General features: G+C 35.7%; 1 protein-coding gene across 1 annotated transcript in view; it reads left to right on the top strand.

Moving 5' to 3' along the window:
- LOC148939830 (uncharacterized) overlaps window positions 1-25,239 on the top strand; it is a 48,907-nt gene that overhangs the window by 18,494 nt on the left and 5,174 nt on the right. Inside the window, exon 3 of the mRNA XM_089106011.1 lies at window positions 15,855-15,995. Within this exon, the coding sequence (XP_088962137.1) occupies window positions 15,855-15,995 (141 nt within the window). The remainder of the gene's footprint in view (window positions 1-15,854; window positions 15,996-25,239) is intronic.

Consider the following 25,239-nt stretch of genomic DNA (forward strand, 5'->3'; position numbering starts at 1 on the left):
ATCTATGCAATAAGAGTCGAGCCTAACGCAGGTTAATTTTAATTACTTTTAGTTTTATTGACGAGCAATTCTGATTTTCCCCTCTTCTTCTTCACTTGATTACTTCCAATTGCTTTTTTCTTATTCTTAGCCGTTTCTGTTCTTTTCTGGTTTTTATCGGCATTGAGCATGCTTCGTTTGACGCATTTAAAGATATTAGCGGTCTTTTTTTCGTCTTTTCTTGTCGTTTTTCGGTGGCCCACGTTTACCCCCTCCCCCGGAAAATACAACCCGCGCAAAATAACCCCCCACGGAAAATCCCCTCCCCAGGAAAAAACAGAGAAAAACAGGCAATTAATCCCCCCTCCCACGCCCGCCCTCCCATTTGCCCATTATGTTTAAAAACTAAATTTTGCCTTAAGATTAAATCAAAATGCACTTTGGTAATGCTAATTCCCAATAAGGCATCTCAGGAGTATCCCAAGAACGACTGAGGGTTTTATGTTCAAACTTTCGGGGCTACTTCTGCTCTTAAAATTTAACCAAATCAAAATAGCGCAAGTGTATCCAAGCTATCAAAGAAAGTAAACAGATTTTTTTGCGAATGGTATCAAGTTTTCAATTTTCGGTCAACTAGAAGAAGTATGAAACTAAATTAAACCGTACTATTTTTGTCTGGATTTTTGAAAGGGTGTATGTTGTTAAAAATTGCTGAAAAATTTTCTCCAGCATACAAATAGCAGGCCAAACAATAAAGTCTAAAAAAACGAAAAGATTTAAAGTATTATTTTTTTTTCCTGTAAAGACTATGCCAATATAAAACGAACAGAAATTAATTAAAAAAACTTTCCACAAAATAAGTTTTTCAAACAAAAGTAAAGAACTTCATTAAACAAAAAATGAGCAAATATAAAATCAAATAATGTACCAAGCGTGAAACTGCCATAAATCAGCATCGATAAATAAATTAAACCCAAAACGAACAGAAATTACAATAAATAACCAAGTCAAACTCAAAACGAGCAGAAATTAACATAAGTTGGGCGCAAAACCCCTATGCCTTCCGAAGGCCATAACATAATGTGCACTTTACTGAAAAATTACAAATGAATTTGAATTGTCATTATAATATACATATACTGATATTTAGTAATCAAAATGTTAGTATCATTCGATTTATTAGAGTTATAAAAGTAAAAACACTTATATTTTTCAGTAAAGTATGTTCTGTCCTTGGGAAGGCGTAGGGGTTTTGAGCACAACTTATGTTAATTTCTGCTCGTTTAATTTGACTTGGCTATTCATGGCAATTTCTGATTGTTTCTGGATTCATTTATTTATCGATGCTGATTTGGGGTGGTTTCACGTTTGTAGATTATTTGATTTTAGATTTGCTCATTTTTTGTTTAATGGAGTTCTTTACTTTTCTTTGAAAAACTTATTTTGTGGAAACTGTTTTAAGTTCAAAAGGATTGGAAACCAACCAGCTGCGTGGGATGATATTTTTATCAAGTTTTTTATTGTTTTAAAAAATAAAGTTTTGAGATAGAGTCAAACTTTAGCGTAAAGAGTGAGGCGTTGGGGAGGGGACAGCCCCTTTCATATACAGAATAATTTCTGTTCGTTTTAAGTTTTAATGTCGCTCCTTACTTTCAGTTTAAAAAAAACTTTTTCTTTTATTTAATTTCTGATCTTTTTTAAACAAAAACACTTTAGCGTAAAGAGCGAGGCGCTGAGGAGGGGACAGCCCCTTTCATATACGGAATAGTTTCTGTTCGTTTTAAGTTTTAATGTCGCTTCTTACTTTCAGTTTAAAAATACTTGTTTATTTATTTAATTTCTGATCCTTTTTTAAACAAAAAAAAACTTTAGCGTAAAGAGCGAGGCGTTGGGGAGGGGACAGCCCCTTTCATATACAGAATAATTTCTGTTCGTTTTAAGTTTTAATGTCGCTCCTTACTTTCAGTTTAAAAAAACTTTTTCTTTTATTTAATTTCTGATCTTTTTTAAACAAAAAAACTTTAGCGTAAAGACCGAGGCACTGAGGAGGGGACAGCCCCTTTCATATACGGAATAGTTTCTGTTCGTTTTAAGTTTTAATGTCGCTTCTTACTTTCAGTTAAAAAAAACTTTTTTTAAATTTAATTTCTGATCGTTTTTTAGTTAATGCAGCTTTTATTTTGGCTCACCGTCATTGAATAAGTAAACAAAATTTGCATTAAAATTTTACTTTTTTTTGCTAAATGGCTGTCTCTAAATTTGGTTCTGACGTAATTTACAAATTAACTTACGTAACGAACTTTTATATTCGTATATTTTTATAACTTATGTTATGGGGTTCCCCCCTAGTCAATACCTCGCTCTTTACGTTAAGTTCAAATCGTGTTCCCATTCTTTAAGTTTGACTCTGTCTCACAACTTTATTTTTTAAAACAATAAAAAACTTTAGCGTAAAGAGCGAGGCGTAGAGGAGGGGACAGCCCCTTTCATATACGGAATAATTTCTGTTCGTTTTAAGGTTTAATGACGCTTCTTACTTTCAGTTTAATAAACTTGTTTTTTCTATTTAAGTTCCGATCCTTTTTAAACAAAAAAAAACTTTAGCGTAAAGAGCGAGGCGGTGAGGAGGGGACAGCCTCTTTCATATACGGAATAATTTCTGTTCGTTTTAAGTTTAAATGTCGCTCCATACTTTCAGTTTAAAAAACTTGTTTTTTTATTTAATTTCTGATCGTTTTTTAGTTAATGCAGCTTTTATTTTGGCTCACCGTCATTGAATAAGTAAACAAAATTTGCATAAAAATTTTACTTTTCTTTTGCTAAATGGCTGTCTCTAAATTTGGTTCTGACGTAACTTACGAATTAACTTACGTAACGAACTTCTATATTCATATATTTTTAATACGTATATTAGGGGGTTCGCCCCCTAATCAAGACCTTGCTCTTTAAGCTAAAGTTCGAATTTTGTTCCAATTCTTTAAAAATGACCGCTTAGTCAAAAAGGCCGTTAATTTGAATAAATAGCTCTTATGAAAGTACTAAAAAATCTTTGGCTTAAAGAGCGAGGTATTGACTAGGGGGTGAACCCAATCATGTATGTAATATTTTCTGTTCGTTTAAAGTTTTAATGTTGCTGCTGTTCCAGGTGAAAAACTTGTTTTTTTATATTCAATTTCTGATCTTTTTTTAAATAATGTAGTTTATTTAGTAATTTAGTTATTGGGAAGTCCGGCGTCCCCTTCATAGCAATGTCCCTTCCCTCATGAAAATTGCCTTCATGAAAAGATCCTCCCACATAACCCCCGACCAAACCCCCCCCCCACTACCAGAAAAATCTCCCATGAAAACGTCTTTGTACTTCCCAATAACCAATATTATATGTTACTCCTTTGTAATTCCCATAATACTATATGTGACTAGCCTGGGTTGGAAACGTTTGTTGTGAGGGGTACTGTGTTTGTTTATTATTTTTTGTGGCTTGGTTTCAATTATATTTTTGGAATTTGGTTTAATTTATAGGATTGTCCTACATCTTTTTTTCTTTTTTTTTGTTCGGGGGTGGGGGTGGGGTCTCATAAAAATCGCTTTTTGTTTGGGTCTTTTAATTATTGTTTTTTTTTCTCTTTTTTGATTTGTTTTGTGTGTGTGTGTGTATGTGCTGAGTCTTTGAAAGGTTGAACTGCATTATGTTGAAATCCCCTGTTTAGTTTTTGGTTTTTTTCTCTCTCTTCTTTTTTTATGTGGATCTTTGTATTTTATAATTTTTTTTTTCTTGTTTATTTTTTTTTTGTGTATTTTTGTTTATGTGTTGAGTCTCTTAAAGGTGTGAATGTATGATGCTGAAAATGGTTTTGTTTTTTATGTATTTGCTTCATTTTGTTTCTCCCCTGTTTTTTTTTCCTGGCCATAGAGCCTTACGGGGGAGATTGAAGTGTATTTTGTTAAGTTTATTGATTGAATAAATTGATTGATTGATTGAAATTGATTGAGTGATTGATAACATTGGGTAAAGTTCATAACTTTCAGCCCTCCCCCTGGGAACATCGGGGTATTAAGTCATCCTAAAAGACATACTTATAATATTTTCGAACATGCTGAACAAAATGGTTATCTCAAAATTTTTATCCGGTGACTTTGGGAAAAAATGAGCGTGGGAGGGGACCTAGTTGCCCTCCATTTTTTTTTGTCACTTAAAAAGGGCACTAGAACTTTTAATTTCCGTTCCAATGAGCCCTCCCACGATATTCTAGAACCACTGGGTCGATACGATCACCCCTGGAAAAAAAAACACACACCCGTGATCTTTGTTCTGGCAAAAAATGCAAAATTCCACATTTTTGTAGATAAGAGCTTGAAACCTCTACAGTAGGGTTCTCTGAAACGCTGAATTTGATGGTGTGATTTTCATTAAGGTTCTATAACTTTTAGGGGGTCTTTCCCCTTTTTTCGAAAATCAGCCAAATTTTCTCAGGCGCGTAAATTTTGTTGGGTAGGACTAAACTTGATGAAACTTATATATTTGAAATCAGCATTAAAATCTATTTCTTTTGATGTATCTATTTGTATCAAAATACCGTTTTCTAGAGTTTCGGTTACCATTGAGCCGGGTCGCTCCTTACTTACAGTTCGTTATCACGAACTGTTTGAAAATGTCAAGCCTTCCAATCACTTTCGACAATTAAAAAGGGCATTAGGCCTTTCGATTTCCAATCGAATGAGCCCTTTTTGAAACGACAACGCTTTCTATGAACACCTTATATGCCCTCAGGGCATAAATTACCACCCTTACCCTAAGCTCTGTTAGGGTGGTTGTCATCCTCTAAGACATAATTTCCAAAACTTTCAACTACGTTAAACAAAATGGATATCTCGAAATTTTGATTGGATGTTTTCGGGAAAATCGTGGGCGTGAGAGGGGCGGTAGTCGCTTTCCAATTACTTACAACTATTAAAAATGGCCCTAGCCCTTTCAATTTCCAATCATATGAGCCCTTTTGAAGTTTCTACGACAAACTTTCAATAAAAATCTTATATACCCCCAGGGCATAAGTTAAAACCCTTGCCCTGAGTGCTGGGGGGGGGGGGGTGTCATTCTCAAAGACCTAATTTACATAACTTTCTACTACGTTGAACAAAACAGCTATCTGAAAATTTTGATTGGCTTTGTTTGGAGGAATGGTGGGCGCGAGAGGGGTTTAGTTATTCTCCAATCACTTTCGACTATTACAAAGGGCACTAGCCCTTTCATTTTCCAATTGAATGAGCCTCTTTTAAAGTTTTACGACAACTCTATCTATAAAAACCTTATATGCCCCCAGGGCAGAGCTTACAACCTTTGCCCTTGGGGCTCTGGGGGGTATGTCGTCCTTAAATACATAATTTCCAGAACTTTCAACTACGTTGAACAAAATAGCTATCTCTAAACTTTGATTGAATGTTTTTGGGGAAATGGTAGGCGTAAGAGGGGGTTAATTACTCTCCACTCACTTTCGACTATTAAAAAGGGCAATTTCAAATTCCAATCAAATGAGTTCTTTTTGAAATTTATACAACAACTTTCTACATAAACTTTATATGCCCCCAGGGCATAACTTACAACCCTTGCACTGAGGGCTCTGTGGGGGTTATCATCCTAAAAGAGCTAGTTTCAAAAACTTTCAACTGCGTTGAACAAAATGGATATCTCAAAATTTTTATTGGATGTGTTTGGGAAAATGGTGGGCGTGAGAGGGGCGTTAGTTGCTATCAAATTATTTTCAACTATTAAAAAAGGCACTAGCCTTTTCAATTTCAAATCGAATGAGCCCTTTTTCAAGTTTCTACGACAAAGATTTCAATAAAAACCTTATATGCCTCCAGGGCATAACTTATAACCCTTGCCCTTAATATTCTGGAGGGAGTTTCCTGCTCTAAGGTATATTTTCTTGAACATTGAAGGTCGTGGGACAAACTGGCGATCTCAAAATTTTTATTGGATGTTTTTGAGGAAACGGTGGGCGTGGAAGGGGCGTTACTTCCCTTCCAATCACTTTCGACTATCAAAAAGGGCACTAGCCATTTCAGTTTCCAATTGAATGAATCCTTTTTGAAGCTTATATGACAACGCTTTCTATAGAAACCTTATATGCCCCCAGGGCATAACTTACAACCCTTGCCCCGTGGGTTGTGGGGGAGTGTCTTCCTCAAAAACATATCTTCTATCTGGAAATCAACTACGCTGAACAAAATGGCTATCTCAAAATTTTGATTGGATCTGTTTGGGGTAATGATGGGCGTGGGGGAGGGGGTGTGAGTGAGTGGAGGGCTAGTCGCCCTCCACTCACTTTCGACTATTAAAAAGAGCACTAGCCCTTTTAATTTTCAATCGAATGAGCCTTTTTTGAAGTTTCTACGACAACACCTTCTATAAAAACCTTATATGCCCCAGGGCATAACTTACAACCCTTGCCCTGAAGGCTGTGGGGGAGTGTCCTCTTCAAAAACATAATTTCTATGTGGAAATAATCTACGCTGAACAAAATGGCTATCTTCAAATTTTGATTGGATGTGTTTCAGGAAATGGTGGGCGTGGAAGGGGTGTTAGTTGCCTTCCAATTCCTTTCGAGAATAAAAAAGGGCGCAAGCCAATCCAATTTCGAATTGAATGAACCCTTTTCGAAAGTTCCTGTGACAACTTCTTCGATACAAAGGGCCCTGCTCTAAAGGAAAAAGACATTGTGCCAACATCGTTCTTATATACCATCACGGCATAACTTAAAACCCTTGCCCCGAGGGTTGCGGGGGAGTATCCTCCTCAAAAACATATTTTCTATTAGGGAATCAACTACGCTGTACAAAATGGCTATCTCAAAATTTTGATTGGATGTGTTTGGGGGAATAATGGGCGTGGGGGGGGGGGCTAGTTGCCCTCCAATCATTTTCGACTATTAAAAAGGACACTAGCCACTCCAATGTCCAATTGAATGAGCTCTTTTAGAAGTTTCTACGACAACTCCTTCGGTACGAAGTGCCCGGGAATGGCAAAAAAAATAATACGTTGTGCCAACATCGTGCTTTACTTAGGCAGCGCTATTGCCCAGCCTATGAAGGTGCGCAAGAAACATTTTTCATCTGAGATCGTCCGCAAGAAAGTTTCCAGGTGGAATTTTCAGCTAGAATGGAATTGTTTTGGGGGATTTTTCCGGAGGAGGGGGATAATTTTACGTGAAAAGAGCTTTCCACGGTAGAATTTTTCTCCTCCTCCCTCCGTGGGGGAAGGAATTTTTTATTGATTTTTCCCGGTATTATTTGAGAACGATTAGAAATTAGATTTTTTAAAAACAGTTTTTTTAACTGAAAGTAAGGAGCAACATCAAAAATTAAAATGGACCGAAATTATTACGTACACTTAGTATAATTTAGTATATAGCTTACGTATACTTCAAATTAATCGTAAGTTTTGACTTTTTGTCCCAATTCTTAAAGAACGACTCGTGAAACAGAATGTTTAATATGAATAGTAAACTTTTTTTGTGAAAGAGTGTCGGTGGGTGCAAAGTGGGGACAGGGGATGGTGTCCGAAACCACCTTGAGGGAGCCGGATTTTCCGGCATAATCTAATTAACAATAAGAAATTAAAATTTAGAAAAATAAATTTTTCAACTGAAAGTACAGAAAAACATTGAAAAAGACAAAAATATAGTGCATATATGAGTGGGGCTGCCTGGGGGCCCTTCTAAATCCCTTGCTCTTTAAACTAAAGTCTCTATTGCTTTGACAAAGCTTTTATTCTCATTAGGTGGCCCTATTGTTTGTGAAGTCTTTCTTAAAGAATTAATAAAAGTCAAAATTTAGCGTAAAGAAATAGGGGGGGGGGAGCCCCCCTCACATATGGAAAATTTTTATATATTTACTTTTAATACGTGTCCTTACTTTTAGTTAAAAAACTTGTTTTTTCTCTAAAATTTTATTAAGTTGTTAATTTAATAAAAGCGTTACTGTATTGAATATCAAAAATATTTTAATAACAAATACCAAATTATTGAAAACATCAGTGCGGCAAAGTATTGCTTTTGAGATTCATTATTTCCTAACAAATGTGTGTGAGATCAAAATCCAAAGAAAAGTACAGGTCTTAGTGGTAGTTCTCAAAGCTTTATGACCCTTTGAACCAGAAATTATCGTTCTAGGCCATTCAAGGACAAAGAAAACATGATTTTCGGGAATTTTATATAATTGAAAACATCTCTCTAAGATGGTGGGCGAGAAATATTTGAAAGTACCTTGTTTTCTTTGTCCTCGTCACGCGGTAAGTGTCGCTCCAAACCTCACTTAGCGAATCACTTCATTTCTATTCAAATAAACAAAATGAAATTCCTTAATCCTGAAATTTAAAGATCTTAGACCCTTCGCTCCATAATTCTCATTTTTATGTTTCACCTACTTTAAAATAAGTTAAAAAAAAAAAATGCAAATACAAGCGGTATTTCACTTTTAAGAGATAAATTTTAAAAATTTCCGTCGCTTCGCGGCAGTAAACGCCTTTTCCAAATTATATTCTCGTCGTTTATAAAAAGTTTTCGCCACTTCAACCTTTTTTTTTTTAATTTAATAAAGTCTGCATGTTTTTGATTTTCTGGCACATTTTTGCAACAGTTCACAAGAAAAAGGGTTAATCTCCTAGACTACAACTATAAGTACTTGAGATAAGAGTTTAGTTTTTTTCGATAAATAAAAGTTCAAATAGGGATAAAATCCTTTTAATAGAGAGTGATGATGATAACAGTGGTAGAAATCATAGGCAGCGCGCTAGCGCTGCCTAAGTAAAGAACGATGTTGACACAATGTATTTTTGTCTCCACCCGAGGGAAGTTTTTATTAGAGATTATGTTTTCGGATTTTCGAAAAGGGCTCTTTTTATTGAACACTCGAGTGGCTGGTGTTTTCCTTAATAAGAGAAAATGACTAGAAGGCACGAAGAGCCCCCCACGCCCATCCTTCCCCTCCATAAATCCCAACAAAGTTTTTTAATAGTCATTTTAATCAGCGTAGTTGATTTCCAGATAGAAAATATTTTTTTGAGGAGGACACTCCCCCACAACCCTCAGGGCAAGGGTTTTAACTTATGTCCTGGGGGCATATACGGATTTTATAGAAGGCGTTGTCGTAGAAACTTCAAAACAGGCTCATTCGATTGTAAATTCAAAGGGCTAGTACCCTTTCTAATAGTCGAAAGTGATTGGATGGCAACTAGCCCCCCCCCACGCCCATCATTCCCCCAAACACATCCAATCAAAATTTTGACATAGCCATTTTGTTCAGCATGGTTGATTTCTAGATAGAAAATATGTTTTTGAGGAGGACACTCCCCCACAACCCACAGGGCAAGGGTTTTTAGTTATGCCCTGGGGGCATAAAAGGTTTTTAAAGAAGGCGTTGTCGTAGAAACTTCAAAGAAAGCTCATTCGACTCGAAATTCAAAGGGCTAGTGCACTTTTTAATAGTTGAAAGTGATTGGAGGGCAACTAGCCCCCCCCCACACCCGTTATTCCCCCAAACACATCCAATAAAAATTTTGAGGTAGCCATTTTGTTCAGCGTAGTTGATTTCCAGATAGAAACATATTTTTGAGGAGTACACTCCCCCACAACCCTCAGGGCAAGGGTTTTAAGTTATGCCCGGGGGCGTATAAGGTTTTTAAAGAAGGTGTTGTCGTAGAAACTTCAAAAAAAGCCCATTCGATTTGAAATTCAAAGGGCTAGTACTCTTTTTAATAGTCAAAAGTTATCTGAGGGCAACTACACTCTTACGCCCACCTTTTCCCCCAACACATCCAATCAAAAGTATTAGATAGCCGTTTTCTTCAATGTGGTTGAGATTTTTGAAAATTAGGTATGCAAGGTTGACAGTCCATCCCCCCACATCCTTAACGGCGAGGGTCTTAATCGATGTCCTGGGGGCATATGAGATTCTTATTGAAAGCGTTAATATAGAAACTTCAAAAGGGCTAATTCAATTGGAAATTGAAAGGGCTAGTGCCTTTTTTAATAGTTGAAATTAGGTCTTTAATGATGGCAACCCATCCCTCCACAACCCTCAGGGCAAGGATTGTAGGTTATGACCCGGGAGAATGTAAGGTTTTTACAGAAGGCAATATTGTAAAAATTTCTTAAGGGGCTCATTCAGTTGAAAATTAGAATGACTAGCGCTCTATTAATAGTCGAAATCTATTAAAAGGCAACTAACCCCCCTCTCACACCCACTATTCATCCAAACACACCCAATCAAAATTTTGATATAGCCCTTTTGTTAACCGTAGTCGAAAGTTCTGGAAATTAGGTCTTGTAGGATGATAACCCCATCAGAGCCCTCAGTGCAACGGTTGTAAGTTATGCCCTGGGGGCATATAAGGTTTATATAGGAAGTTGTTGTAGAAATTTCAAAAGGGGCTCATTTGATTGGAAATTGAAATTGCCCTTTTTAATAGTCGAAACTGGGTGGAGAGTAATTACCCCCCCCCCAAACGCATTCAATCAAAGTTTAAAGATAGGCATTTTGTTCAACGTAGTTTAAAGTTCTAGAAATTATGTATTTAAGGATGAAAAACCCACCAGAGTCCCCAGGCCAAAGGTTGTAAGTTATGCCCTGGGGGAATATAAGGTTTTTAATTGCTAGAGTTGTCATAAAAACTTCAGAAGGGGCTCATTCAGTTATAAATTGAGAGGGCTAGTGCCTTTTTTAATAGTCGAAAGTTATTGGAGGGTAACTAACCCTTCTCTCACGCCCACCATTCCCCCAAACACATCCAAACAAAATTTTTAGATAGCCATTTTGTTCAACTTAGTAGAAAGTTCTGGAAACTAGGTCTTTGAGGATGACATCCCCCCACCCAGCCCTCAGGGCGAGGGTTGTAAGTTATCCCCTGGGTGCATATAAGGTTTTTATTGAAAGCGTTGTCGTAGAAACTTTAAAAGGTTTCTCATTTGATTGGAAATTGAAAGGGCTAGTGCCTTTTTTAATAGTTGAAAGTGATTGGAGAAAGGCTAATGCCCCTCTCACGCCCACCATTTTCCCAGACACATCCAATCAAAATTTTGAGATAGCCATTTTGTGTACCGTAGTTGAAAGTTCTGGAAATTAGGTCTTAGAGGATAACAACCACCCTCACAGTCCTTAGGGTAAGAGTTGTAGTTTATGCCCTGGGGGCTTATAAGGTGTTTATTGGAAGTGCTGTCGTAGAAACTCAAACAGAACTCATTCGATTGGAAATCGAAAGGCCTAGTGCCCTTTTTAATAGTCGAAAGTGATTGCAGGGCTTGACATTTTTATACTAAAAATCGATATGGGTATAATTTATTATTTTTTTGTTGTTGTTGTTGTTTAGACCAGGGCACTTTGTATCGAAGAAGTTTTCGTAGGAACTTCGAAAAGGGCTCATTCGATTGAAAATAGAAAGGGATGATGCCCTTTTTAATAGTCGAAAGTGATTGGAGGGACTCTAATTCTCCTCCCACGCCCACCCTCTTATTTGACTTTAAGTTTAAAAATTAAATTTTGCCATAGGATTAAATCAAAATGCACTGTGTTAATGCTAATTCCCAATAAGACATCTCAGCAGTATTCCAAGAACGACTGAGGGTGTTGTGTTCAAACTTTCGGGGCTGCTTCTGCTATTAAAATTTAACCAAATCAAAATAGCGTAAGTGTATTCAAACTATCAAAGAAAGTAAACAGGTTTTTTTGCGAATGGTATCAAGTATTCCATTTCGGGTCAACTAGAGGAGGTATGAAACTAAATTAAACACTACTATTTGTGTCCAGATTTTTAAGAGGTTGTATGTTGTTAAAAATTGCTGAAAATTTTTCTCCAGAATACAAATAGCAGGTCAAACTATCAATTCTTAAAAAAACGAAAAGATTTAAAGTATTATTTTATTTCTCTATGAAAAGAATATGTTAATATTAAACTAACATAAATTAATAAAAAAAACTTTTTACACAAATAAGTTTTTCTAAGAAAAGTAAAGAACTACATTAAACAAAAATGTGAAATAATAAAATCGAATAATCTGCCCCGCATCAAATTATCTCAAATCAGTATCAATAAATAAATGAAACCCAAAACGAACAGAAATTACAATAAATAACCGCTTCAAACTCAAAACGAACAGAAATTAACATAAGTTGGGCTCAAAACCCCTTGCCTTCCCAAGGTCGGAGCATAATTTGTACTTTACTGAAAAAATACAAATGAATGTGCATTGTCAGTTTAATATACATATACTGATATTTAGTAATCAAAATGTTAATATTATTTGATTTATTAAAGTTATAAAAGTAAGAAAATTTATATTTTTTTCAGTAAAGTGCAAATTATGTTGTGGCCTTGGGAAGGCAGGGGGGTTTTTAGCCCAACTTTTGTTAATTTCTGTTCGTTTTGAGTTTGAAGCGGTTATTTATTGTAATTTCTGTCCGTTTTGGGTCTCATTTATTTATCGATGCTGATTTGTGGTAGTTTCACGCTTGGTAGATGATTTGATTTTATTTTTGCTCATTTTTTGTTTAATGGAGTTCTTTACTTTTCTTTGAAAAACTTATTTTGTGGAAAAAGTTTTCCTAATTAATTCACAAAATAGATGTTTCGGTCACATATGCAGTGACCGTCATCAGTAGTAAAACTAAACTAAAACAATTTAAAACAATAGTTTATATACAAAATTAAATAAAACTACATATTGTTTAATTCTTTAATTCTTTTCAAAGCAAAGGCGGAAGCTAGCCTCTTTGACATTCTTGGATTCGGTTCATTAATGTCCTAGACTACAACTATAAGTACTCGAGACAAGAGTTTAGTTTTTTTTCGTAACCGAGTTGCTCCCCCCCCTCCTGAAATCCTGTATCTACTATTATATCTAAGTTTTAAATACCACAAAAATATGCTTCAAGGAGGAAAATATGAATAATTTTCAACGGCGATATTTGGAAGTTCCCCCCCCCCCCCAAGATTTTTCTCAATATACTTTACTGAACTAATCATCCAGAAGAGAACACGAAAGAATGGATTATGAAAGGAAATAAGAAAAAAAACACACTTGTTCATGCTAAATTTGAAGTTTTTGCTGCTTCGAGGCATACTGACTACCAGTTTTAATCAATTATTAAATAATAAAAAAAAACAAGTTTTTTCGACCAAAACTCGAAAACTTAAGCAACACCAAAACTTAAGACGAATAGAAATTATTACGCATATGAGGGGGTCGCTCCTTCGTCAATTAAATAAAAAAACAAGTTTTTCTTAACTGAAAGTAAGGAGCGACATTAAAACTTAAAACGAACAGAAATTATCCCGTATATGAAAGGGGCTGTGCCCTCCTCAACGCCTCGCTCTTTGCGCTAAAGTTTTTGATTATTTAAGAAAATAGAGTTTTGAGAAAGTCAAACTTTAGCGTTAAAGAGTGAGGCGTTGAGGAGGGGACAGCCCCTTTCATATACGGAATAATTTCTGTTCGTTTTAACGTCGCTCCTTACTTTCAGTTAAAAAAAACTTGTTTTTTATTTAATTTTTGAACGTTTTTGAATTAATGCAGGTTTTAATTTTGGCTCACCGTACATGAATAATTAAAACGAAATTTGCATATTAATTTTACTTTTATTTGGTTAAATGGCTTTCTCGAACGTTATTTTATTTTATTTATGAACGTTTTTATTAGTAATAAATATACATAACTTACAAATCAACTTATGTAACAAACTTCTATTTTCATATATTTTTAATACGTATATTAGTGGGTTTGCCCCCTAGTCAATACCTTGCTCTCTACGCTAGAGTTTGAATTTTGTTCCAATTCTTTAAAAATGACCACTTAATCACAAAGGCCATTAATTAGAATAATTAGCTCTTATGAAAGTACTAAAATATCTTTGGCTTGAAGAGTGAGGTATTGACCTGTGAGCGAACTCAATCATATACGTAATATTTTCTTTTCATTTAAGTTTTGATCAGTTGAAATTTTTTTTTATTTAATTCTGATTTTTTTTGTAAAATAATGCTGGGAAATCCGGCACCCGCTTAATAGAAATGTCCCTTCCCACATGAAAACTCCCTCCATATAAAGATCCTCCCGCTGAACTCACGACCCGCCCACTACCACAAAATATCCCCCTCAAAACGTCTGTATAATTCCCAATAACCAATACTATATGTTAACATTGGGTAAAGTCCATAACTTTCAGCCCTCGCCCGGGGACTTTGGGGGATTAAGTCATCCTAAAAGACATAGTTATCATATTTTCGACCATTCTAAACAAAACGGATATCTCAAAATTTTGATGGGGTGACTTTGGGAAAAAAATAAGCGTGGGAGGGGCGTTGTTGCCCTCCATTTTTTTAGATCACTTAAAAAGGGCACTAGAATTTTTAATTTCCGTTCCAATGAGCCCTCTCACGATAATCTAGGACCACTGGGTCGATACAATCACCCCTGGAAAAAAAACAAAAAACAAATAAACACGCATCCATGATCTTTCTTCTGGCAAAAAATACAGAATTCCTCATTTTTGCAGATAGGAGCTTGAAACCTCTACAGTAGGGTTCTCGGATACGCCGAATCTGATGGTCTGATTTTCATTAAGGTTTTATAACTTTTAGAGTTTCTTTCCCCCTTTTTTCGAAAATCAGTCACATTTTCTCAGGCGCGTAACTTTTGATTGGTAGGACTAAACTTAATGAAACTTATATATTTGAAATCAGAATGAAAATCTGATTCTTCTGATGTATCTATTGGTATCAAAATCCCGTTTTTTAGAGTTTCGGTTACTATTGAGCCGGGTTGCTCCTTACTTACAGTTCGTTGCCACGAACTGTTTAACTAAAAAAACTTTAGCGTAAAGAGTGAGGTATTGACTTGGGGGCGAACCTCCTCATATACGTAATAAATTCTGTTCGTTTTAAGTTTTAATGTTGCTTCATGCTTTTAGTTGAATTTTTTTTTTATTCAATTTCTGATCATTTTTTTAAATAATGCTGGGAAATCACGGCGCCCCCTTCATAGAAGTGTCCCTTCTCCCAAGGAAACAGTCCCTTTGTTTCAAGTCCCTCTGAACAAGGAAGTGTCCCTCTGTGGAAATGAGCGTGGAAGGGGGGCTAGATGCCCTCCAATTTTTTTGGTTACTTAAAAAGGGCACTAGAACTTTTAATTTCCGCTCGAATGAGCCCTCTCACGATATTCTAGGACTACTGGATCGATACGATGGCCCCTGGGTAAAAAACAAACAAATAAACACGCATCCGTGATGTTTCTTCTCGCAAAAAATACAATATTCCACATTTTTGCAGATAGGAGCTTGAAATATCTTAGGGTTTTCTGTTACGCTGAATCTGAGGGTTTGATTTTCATTAAGATTCTATAACTTTTAGGGGGTGTTTCCTCCTTTTTTGAAAATAAGGCAAATTTTTTCAGGCTCGTAACTTTTGATGGGCTGAAAGCAGCATAAAAATCCGTTTCTTTTAATCTATCTATTGGTTTCAAAATTCCGTTTTTTACACTCTCGGTTACTATTGAGCCGGGTCGCTCCTTACTTACAGTTCGTTACCAAGAACTGTTTGATCAGTGGTTCTCAAACTGTGGTACGCGTACCTCTTGGGGGTGCGTAAAAATTTTACGCGGCAGCCAACAAAAAATAAAACAACCCTTCAACTCTAGGAGTTGTAATGTTACTTATATTTTAGCTATAGTTTGCTTAGTACCGGTAACTGAGAAGGGATATCTAAAATGTTTTGTGGGTAAAAAGGGGTGCAGTGTCTAAATAAGTTTGAGAACCACTGGTCTTAATAATCAACCATTAATATATAACTATTTTTAAACATAACAAAACTATTAATTCGTCTTTACTTGTAGGCAGTTTTTGGTGTGTGTAGTGAGGACCAACAGAATGAAGAGTTGATTTTATCTTGTCTCGACTTGATACATATTTTGATCAGAAATGTCAACGCCTATCTGCGTGAACTTTCAGACCCCGAATTCTGCAGGATTTCAAAGGTGAGAATCCATTTCCTTTTTTAAGTTTTTTTCACTTTTTATTCGTGAAGTCTCCTTTTGAATTACTTCGCCAATGTCTACATTTTATGCTAATTATACTACTACTAACAACTCACCGCACCACCAAGCCGCCTGAGGCCAACACAGCTACGCATGCTCCTCCTCCATCCCAATCTATTCAAAGCTTCCCTCTTTACACCCTCTCGGGCAGTTCCCATTTTCTTTAAATCTTTATTTGTGACATCCTCCCACCTCAACTGCGGACGACCTGCTTTCTGTTTAGCCCTAGACGGGTGGCCAAAAAGGACAATCTTTGGCAACCTGTCATCCTTCATCCGTAAAAACAAAAAAAAAAACATGCTCATTATGCTGATTATAAATATGTAAAATTCATTCAGTTTAAGTGCCCTCACTAAAAGCTATTAGAACAATTAAATTTGATTAATTTAGTAAAAGGGGAGAATAACCCACAGAAAGAATTTGACCTTAAAGAAAACTTTATTATTGAATTCAAGATGCTCAATAACCCCTTAATTTAATTTTAAAGGCCTCTTAACTAGGAAAAAGCTAAATTTTGCATTGTGTGTTTCTTGGACGCGTGATTAGTTTTTTGTCATAAGCGGTAGTACTAACCAGTGGTTGTAAAATAAAGTAGCGAACGGAATTAGCCAAAAACTGAACGCAATGGAACGTTGTCATACGAACGAAATTTACGACTTCCATACAGTGTTTCCACTTCTACGGATTTTCCCGTAGATATACCTGAATTTTATGTCTGTCTATGGAAAAAAGAACGTGTTACGGAATCTACGGAATACCTAGGGAAAAGGCGAAATCCTATTGAAATTGTCATTTCGCCCTTTCCTTTTAATGTTTACCCCGAATCACCAGAGAATTCTGCTACAAATTTTTTTGGTCCGACGTCAACAGGTCGTCATACACAAATTTTGATACAACCTGATTTGTTACTTTTTTCGTCTGTTGTATTGGGCAATGGTACTTTTTGTTACAAAGGTTTTTGGACAAAACCCTCTCATTATTTTTTTGAGAACCTTACTAGCTAGCAAAAGAGAAAAAAGTTCCAAATCTTGGCAAAATTCTAATCTTATAACTGTGAACGATTAGGACAGAAAAAGCGTCTTGCTGTTTGCGGTCATGCACTTGGGCTATGATACTTTTGTGACACCTATTGCCTTACGGAAAATTCTACTGAATCCGAAATGAAATCTACGGATTTTCTACGGAAAATTTTTCTGTGGTTAACAGATTATAGAAAGTAGCGAGTGTAACACCGCTTCCAGTGCTCTTTTCAAGAGTTGAATTTACTAATTTCAGGTTGAACAAGCATTTTGATGTTAAAATCTATTCATAAAAAATCTAAATTTGCTTCTGCGATGTTCACTTTAAAGGAAGTTACTAAATTGACATTACTACTACTATAGGAATACAAGTTCAAGAAGGAAATGTTACTCCATTTCCTATTTTTACTTCTTAATGTACCGCGGACAGTGTAAATGAACTCTGAGTGTTTTAATTTTTAATTTTAATTAAAATCAAGGTACTTATATGTTATATAATACACACTCGAGAAGGTGAAGTTTGGTGAATGCTAACGAAATAAAACAAAATATGATGAAAATACAATAGTTAAGTTACAAAATTATGGAAACTACAACAAATAATCATGGGAGGAGGGCCGCCTAGACGACATTATGTTAAATACGTAACATAATCAACGTAACAAACAACTAAATATTTAATTAAATTATAGCTATAATGTAGTTTCCCACCGAACCGAAGCTAATTGTCTGGTATAAACACGGTGACAACTGGGTATTGTTTTATCTTCACGATACAATTTCTCTAGTGTGTATTATATAACACATAAATAACAAAATCAACTTTAATTTTAATTTGTTTTTAGTATTTTGTTTTTAGAAAAAATGGAGATTCAATTTCCGATAAAAAAATACACCCACATGCAGTTATCTGGTTTTTGGCAGTGGCGGGTATTTTGCGTATTTGGTATTTGGCAGTGGCGGGTATTTTTAGTATTTTGTTTTTAGAAAAAATGGAGATTCAATTTTTGATAAAAAAAAATACACCCACATGCAGTTATCTGGTTTTTGGCAGTGGCGGGTATTTTGCGTATTTGGTATTTGGCAGTGGCGGGTATTTTTAGTATTTTGTTTTTAGAAAAAATGGAGAGTCAATTTCCGATAAAAAAATACACCCACATGCAGTTATCTGGTTTTTGGCAGTGGCGGGTATTTTGCGTATTTGGTATTTGGCAGTGGCGGGTATTTTTATTATTTTGTTTTTAGAAAAAATGGAGATTCAATTTTTGATAAAAAAAAAATACACCCACATGCAGTTATCTGGTTTTTGGCAGTGGCGGGTATTTTGCGTATTTGGTATTTGGCAGTGGCGGGTATTTTTAGTATTTTGTTTTTAGAAAAAATGGAGAGTCAATTTCCGATAAAAAAAATACACCCACATGCAGTTATCTGGTTTTTGGCAGTGGCGGGTATTTTGCGTATTTGGTATTTGGCAGTGGCGGGTATTTTTAATATTTTGTTTTTAGAAAAAATGGAGAGTCAATTTCCGATAAAAAAAATACAACCACATGCATTTATCTGGTTTTTGGCAGTGGCGGGTATTTTGCGTATTTGGTATTTGGCAGTGGCGGTTATTTTTAGTATTTTGTTTTTAGAAAAAATGGAGATTCAATTTTTGATAAAAGAAATACACCCACATGCAGTTATCTGGTTTTTGGCAGTGGCAGTGGCAGTGGCACCAAATAAAAAAAGAAGAAGAAACGTTGGCAAAAAAGGCTAAAAACACGTGGCACAAAACACCTTACGAAAGGGTAGCTTTTCTTTGAAAGTGTAGGTGTCTTTAGGAGTCAACACATTTTTAATGTTTATTTTTTTACGAACGGAAAGAGCTCCCAAGCTTAACCAATTAGATCCATTTATGTATTTTCAGAGTTTAACATGATAACACTGATGAAAATATGATACTGCCCTAAGAATTTCAGGATCTTGAAAAAAACAAAAGAAATATCTTAAAAAGTCGTTGATTTCAGGTATGATTAGACCTAAGGGAACAGAAAATGTTTGTTTCCTTGGTACAAGACAGCAAGTGTCCTTGGTACAACCAAAGTACTTTTTGTATGCAGTAGCTTGTCTTTGGTTTTATATGTTAACAGTCAAACAAAAATTGGGCATGACAGGGCTTGATCCAGTTGGTATTTAAAGCGAAACAAAACTGATCTTGTATCTCCTTAACACAAACCAGTGGTTCTCAGTCAATTTTGGACCATCCCCCCCTCGGGATATTTAAATTTTGCTATTAAAAATTTTACGTGTATGCATCTGAAGGAAGCTTAAAAGGCCATTAATTTCGTATATTTTTTGGGTCGTTCTCTAGGCATATTTAACTCTGATAAAAAATATTTTATTACGTCATTATAATGTATTACGATGTACTTTTATATAATGTATTACGATTTTACTTTTATACGATGTATTACGTCATTGCTATGCTATCATGTATCTTTTTTGCTTTTTAAATGCATATGAATTTGACGTCATTCACATGAAAAATGGTTTTTCCAAAATTAAGGCTCTAAAGTATAGTCGTCCGAAGGGTCCATGACCTGCCCATGACCTACCAAAATATTGCCATACCCCGTTGGTGGGACCTGTGCCCCACATAGGGAATCAAGGACATAAACCCTTGAGTGGTGATGTAGAGTGGTCACTAGTGCGTTTACATGTCATCATTGTTACACTCAAATGTCATTTCCATAACAATTTTCAACTTCTGTAATAATTGCAACAAAAAAAAAATATATTTGCTGAGCTTCTCCTAAAGTGAGAATTAGTAAGGGACTGTCTGTTTAATCACACTTCGACCCCTTGACCTTCATTACCCTGCTAATCCTCCTTTTGAGAATATCGTAGCAAATGGTTTTTAGAATTACTTCAGGATTTCGAGATGTAAGACACGTTTAACACCTTTTGGTGTAGCAGAAACGACATCGCTCCAGCTCAACATAAAAAAGTAATCTTATCCTGTCTAAGGGTGATGTAACTAGACGTGGTGAGGATGATGTGACTCGATGTGATGACGTAATTGTGACGTAGCTCGAAAGCTTTCTGTTCTTTTACTGGCTGGAAATCTCATACGAAAAAACCAATCAGTTTTTGCCTTCTTTCTACTGGATCAAAACTTGAGTAATGTAAATAATATCTCTACCAAGGTATTGTGCAAATAAAGCGTATCAAAATCGACTTGCGAAAATACGTCACAAAATGTCATATTTACTTCACATATATAATACGACACATTTATTTAGGCTAAAAAATGAGCCGATTGGATTAAAGCACAGTTTCCACACTGAAGAACAGGACAGTATACTCTTTTCTTCCTTAAACCACATGTTGTTCCCTTATAACTTTGCCTACTGGATCTTTTAGTCTAATAAGTGTCATCAGGGTCATCAATGTCATCATAATAAGTAATTTCCTTCCTACAGATATCAAACCAGCGCCACCATAATTACCACACTCATTCTTATCACCTTTCTAATAAAGGGGTCTAATGAATTTTTTCTTTAAATCACTTGGTGCCTCTCCATGTTCAAAAATAATATTTTTCAGTAATTTATCTCTAATTTCTCTGGAATCATATGTCAAACCCTTTTACCAAATTATCAGCACCCGTGCCATAATTTTTTCTTATTATTTTAGTATACTATCTCAAGCTCCACCTCGGAGCTTACCCCCAAATAAACTCCAAGCTCCACCCAAATAAACTTACTTTACTTCTAAATTATCTTTTTTTGTCATTCCTTTCTACATCATTTCCTACTGCTTTAACTGCGTCACCTACGGTATATAATATCCAGTAGGTATAATACCAGAATTCAACCAATGAAAATACAGAACATATTTAAACCAGTAGTATAAGCTAGTAACCTCTCTTGTGGTCTTTTACTTACAAAAGTCACTAGACATGGCGACTTCCTTTCTAATCAGCCCTCTCCCAACATTCTACGACCAGTTGTTTGGTACGACCACTCCTGCAGAAAAAACAGGACACAATACTGCTTCCCGTCCGGAAAAGTGATGTTCCTGGTTGCTCAAAATGTTGTTCGACCCGACAGTATTTCGTATTGTTTCAGGGTACTTTTGAAATTCCTGTAAATTTGTTTTCGCAATAAACCTGCATCATTAAGATTAATCGAAAAATGGTTACCATTCCTGAACCAGCTTCAAATGGCTATAATCCTCACTTGCCAATTTTTTTTTTCAAAACGCGTTTTCATGTTTTCGACTACTATGGGATAGAGTTAATTCTTCACTAGACCGTGTCTGACGCCATAACCGTGATTGAAGGAGAGTCACACTCCTCGTTAGTCACACCCCTCTGTATCATAAATGCACAAATAATTAAAACAATAATTAAAATTTTTGCGCTGAATCACGTGACCTGTTTTCATTAAAGAGGGATGGATTTTAAATTTTTGTTCATTAAATTCATATTCTATTATGCAAATTAAGATTATATAGCCAGCAATCAAGAGAAGAATTCAAGGAGAAACTAAGAAATGAATAAATATCAAATGAAAATAAAAACTTGTGCTAAGGCTTGAAAAAAAATTAAAGAAATTAAAAATTTTTAACAAATCTGGTCATCTGGTCTTAAAAAGGTGGCTTAGGTGGTTCAGGCATCTCCTCAGACTGTAAAAAGGCCACATTCGTGACATAACTTTGGACAAACAATTATGCCATCTGGTCATATGGTCATTTTAACATATTAATGTCGGCGAGTTCGCGCTTTTAAAATATTTAAATGGCAGTTTGGCTCAGGTATATGTAATGCAGTTTTTCAAATCAGTTTGAAATGGGACATTGTGAAGAACCTCCGCTTCCTCGCAGAAACAATAACAAAACGCAGTTTAGCAATAATAGTAGATTAGAACAGGGTTGCCATCAACATTCCTTGCCTTTTTGAGGTATTTTTCCACTTTTTCGGAAATCAGAGGAATTTCCTTTGGCTCGTAGCTTTTGACGAGTGATTTTAAACTTCATAAATGTTACATATTTAAAATCAGCATAAAAGGCCAATTCTTTTGATGTATAATTCCCTTTTTAGTGTTTCGGTTGTTATTAGCTTGAGTCCTCCCTCACTTGTAATACGTTACCATGGCTTGTTTGGTAAAAATATTAATATATGTAAAGTAAAAAAAATAAAAAAAATGGTGTCATGTTTTAAAAAATTAAGAGTGCTTAATATTGGTCAGATTCGCGATTACCAAGCTGCTATTTGTGCCTATAGATGTTGGAATGATGTATGTCCTCCAGTTTTTACAAATTTTTTCGCGTAAATAGTTCACTCCACAGGTATGCGACTAGAGAGGCGGAAAATTTTACGGTTGAGTATAGAGACAACACACGTGCAGGTTTTGGAATTCGGTATTTGGCTCCGGCTATTTGGAATGATATCCCAGTTGGCGTTCGGGAAGCTGAACACATTGGGTCGTTTAAAGTAAAAATAAAAAAACATTTACTGGGAGAGGGGAGGTAATTTATTATTATTGTCATTATTAATGTCTTTGTTTTTTTTTTTTTTTTTTTTTTTTTTTTTTTTTTTTTTCATAGTTTTTGGTATTAGCCTATGGTTTAATTGAGTGTTCAGGTTTTTTTTTTTTCTTTTTTTTTTTTTTAATTAAATTTGTAAAAGGTTGAGAATTAGAGGATTGCAGGCGTCCTTTCATCAGGCTTTTTGAGCCATCCCCGGGCGGTTGCTTGTATATAGTTTATTTTGTAATTAGTAGTAAATAAAGCAAGTCAAGGTGGGGTCTTATTTAGTTGTACTTTCGTATTACAGACCCTATTTATTCCTAGCTCATTTATGCAACGTTTGAATTTTACACTATCATATTAAAATAAGTGTGCTTGTTATGAGTTGCTGTAAGCGACTTAAGCACTGGAAGCTATTGGCTTCCTCTACTGCTTTGTACTCTGTTGACGTTCAAGCATTGAGCAAATGACCTATCTAAAATTTAAGACTTTGTCCTCTTAATACCAAATTAGGGGTACATAGATCTTGTTTCTGGGGAGAGGAAGGGCCTTATGAAATTTTAAATTATTATTGATCTTTTATTTTTGGTCAAATTATTAGGAATTTCTATATGATATTTATAAAAGGGTAAAAGAGAGATCAAGAGTTTCATTATTTTCATTTTTTATTGAAATCTGTATGTTTTCAGGTCATTATTTGCTCGATATTTGAGATATCACTAGTTTATTTATGTATCAGTTGAAGTAAAATAAGGCAGTATTAAAAATAATTTCACCCTCCCCTGCTCTTAAAAAGAGCCCCCTCCCAGGAATTTGCTGAATAGGGTAGAAAAATAAATAGTGTACGTGAGTATACCTTATCCACTTAACCCTAACTTCCCCAGATGTAGTCTGCAACAGATCAGAGGCAACGCTGTAGCGTTGCCTATAGTAAAGGCCATACGGCTCCAATGTTTTATTATTTATTTATTTACTATTTTTTCCCAGAGGCACTTCATATGGAAGGGCTCGTCTTAGAAACTTCAAAGGGGGCTTATTTGATTGGAAATCAAGAGGTCTAGTGCCCTTTTTAATAGTCGAAAATAATTGGAGGGCAACTAGTCCTCCCACGCCCATCATTCCCCCAAACACATCCAATCAAAATTTTGAGGTAGCAATTTTGTTCAGCGTAGTTGATTTTAAGATAGAAAATGTATTTTTGAGGAGGATACTCCCCCACAACCTCAGGGCAAGGGTTTTGAGTTATGCCCTGGGGGCATATAAGGTTTCTATAGAAGGCGTTGTCGTAGAAACTTCAAAAAAGGCTCATTCGATTGGTAATTCAAAGGGCTAGGGCCCTTTTTAATAGTCGAAAGTGATTGGAGGGCAACTAGCCTCCCCCCCACGCCCAGCATTCCCCCAAACACATCCAATCAAAATTTTGAGATATCAATTTTGTTCAGCGTAGTTGATTTCCAGATAGAAAATATGATTTTGAGGAGGACACTCCCCCACAACCCTTAAAGCAAGGGTTTTAAATTATGCCCTGGAGGCATATAAGGTTTTTATTGAAGGCGTTGTCGTAGAAACTTCAAAAAGGCTCATTCGATTGGAAATTCAAAGGGCTAGGGCCCTTTTTAATAGTCGAAAGTGATTGGAGGGCAACTAGCCCCCCCCCCACGCCCATTATTCCCCCGAACACATCCAATAAAAATCTTGAGATAGCCATTTTGTTCAGCGTAGTTGATTTTTAGATAGAAAATATGTTTTTGAGGAGGACACTCCCCCGCAACCCTCAAGGCAAGGGTTTTAAGTTATTCCCTGGGGGCATATAAGGTTTTTATAGAAGGTGGTGTCGTAGAAACTTAAAAAAAGGCTCATTCGATTGGAAATTCAAAGGGCTAGTGCCCTTTTTAATAGTCGAAAGTGATTTGAGGGCAACTAACCCCCCTCTCACGCCGTCTTTTCCCCAAACACATCCAATCAAAATTTATTAAACGTAGTTTTAAGTTCTGAAAATTAGGTCTTTGAGGATGACAACTCCCCCACAGCCCTCAGGGCAAGGGTTGTAATTTAAGGATTCTCCGAATCCTTCCCATTATTTCTTATAATAACTTTAGCTCGTATAAACTTTAGAGAGGGCTCATTTGATTGGAAATTGAATGTTCTTGTTCACTTTTTGAGAGTCAAATGAGATTGGAGGGCAACTAGCCCCCCCCCCTTCCTCCGCGCCCTAAATGCATCAGATGAAAATTTAGAGATAAAAATTTTGTTAAAATAATTCAAAGTTCTGATAACAAAAAACTCCGGTGTCGACACAGCCCACCAGGGCCCACGGGTAGGCGTTGTAAGGTATGCCCTGGGGGCATATAAACAATCAAACAATCATTAAATAAACAGTCAACGCCAACAAACATACAATAAATATTAATGTAAATTAATAAATAAATTTAATGTTGATATTAATGTAAATTAATAAATAAATTTCTGTTGGGTGGAATTTAACGTGGGGGAATTATCAGCAGGAAAAGAAAATGTTCTTTGAGGGGGGAGGAATTTCCCAGGGGTGGGTCTTCCAAGTGTGAAGTATTCAGGGAGGGGACGACTAAACCGATTCGATAATATTCTAAGTTTTACATCTGAAAGTAACGGGAATAAAGAATCAACGGAAA

Source organism: Artemia sp. Qi Xiang Cuo, chromosome 20 (genome assembly GCF_049724085.1).
Source record: "Artemia sp. Qi Xiang Cuo chromosome 20, ASM4972408v1, whole genome shotgun sequence".
In the NCBI taxonomy this organism is placed as follows: Eukaryota; Metazoa; Arthropoda; class Branchiopoda; order Anostraca; family Artemiidae; genus Artemia; species Artemia sp. Qi Xiang Cuo.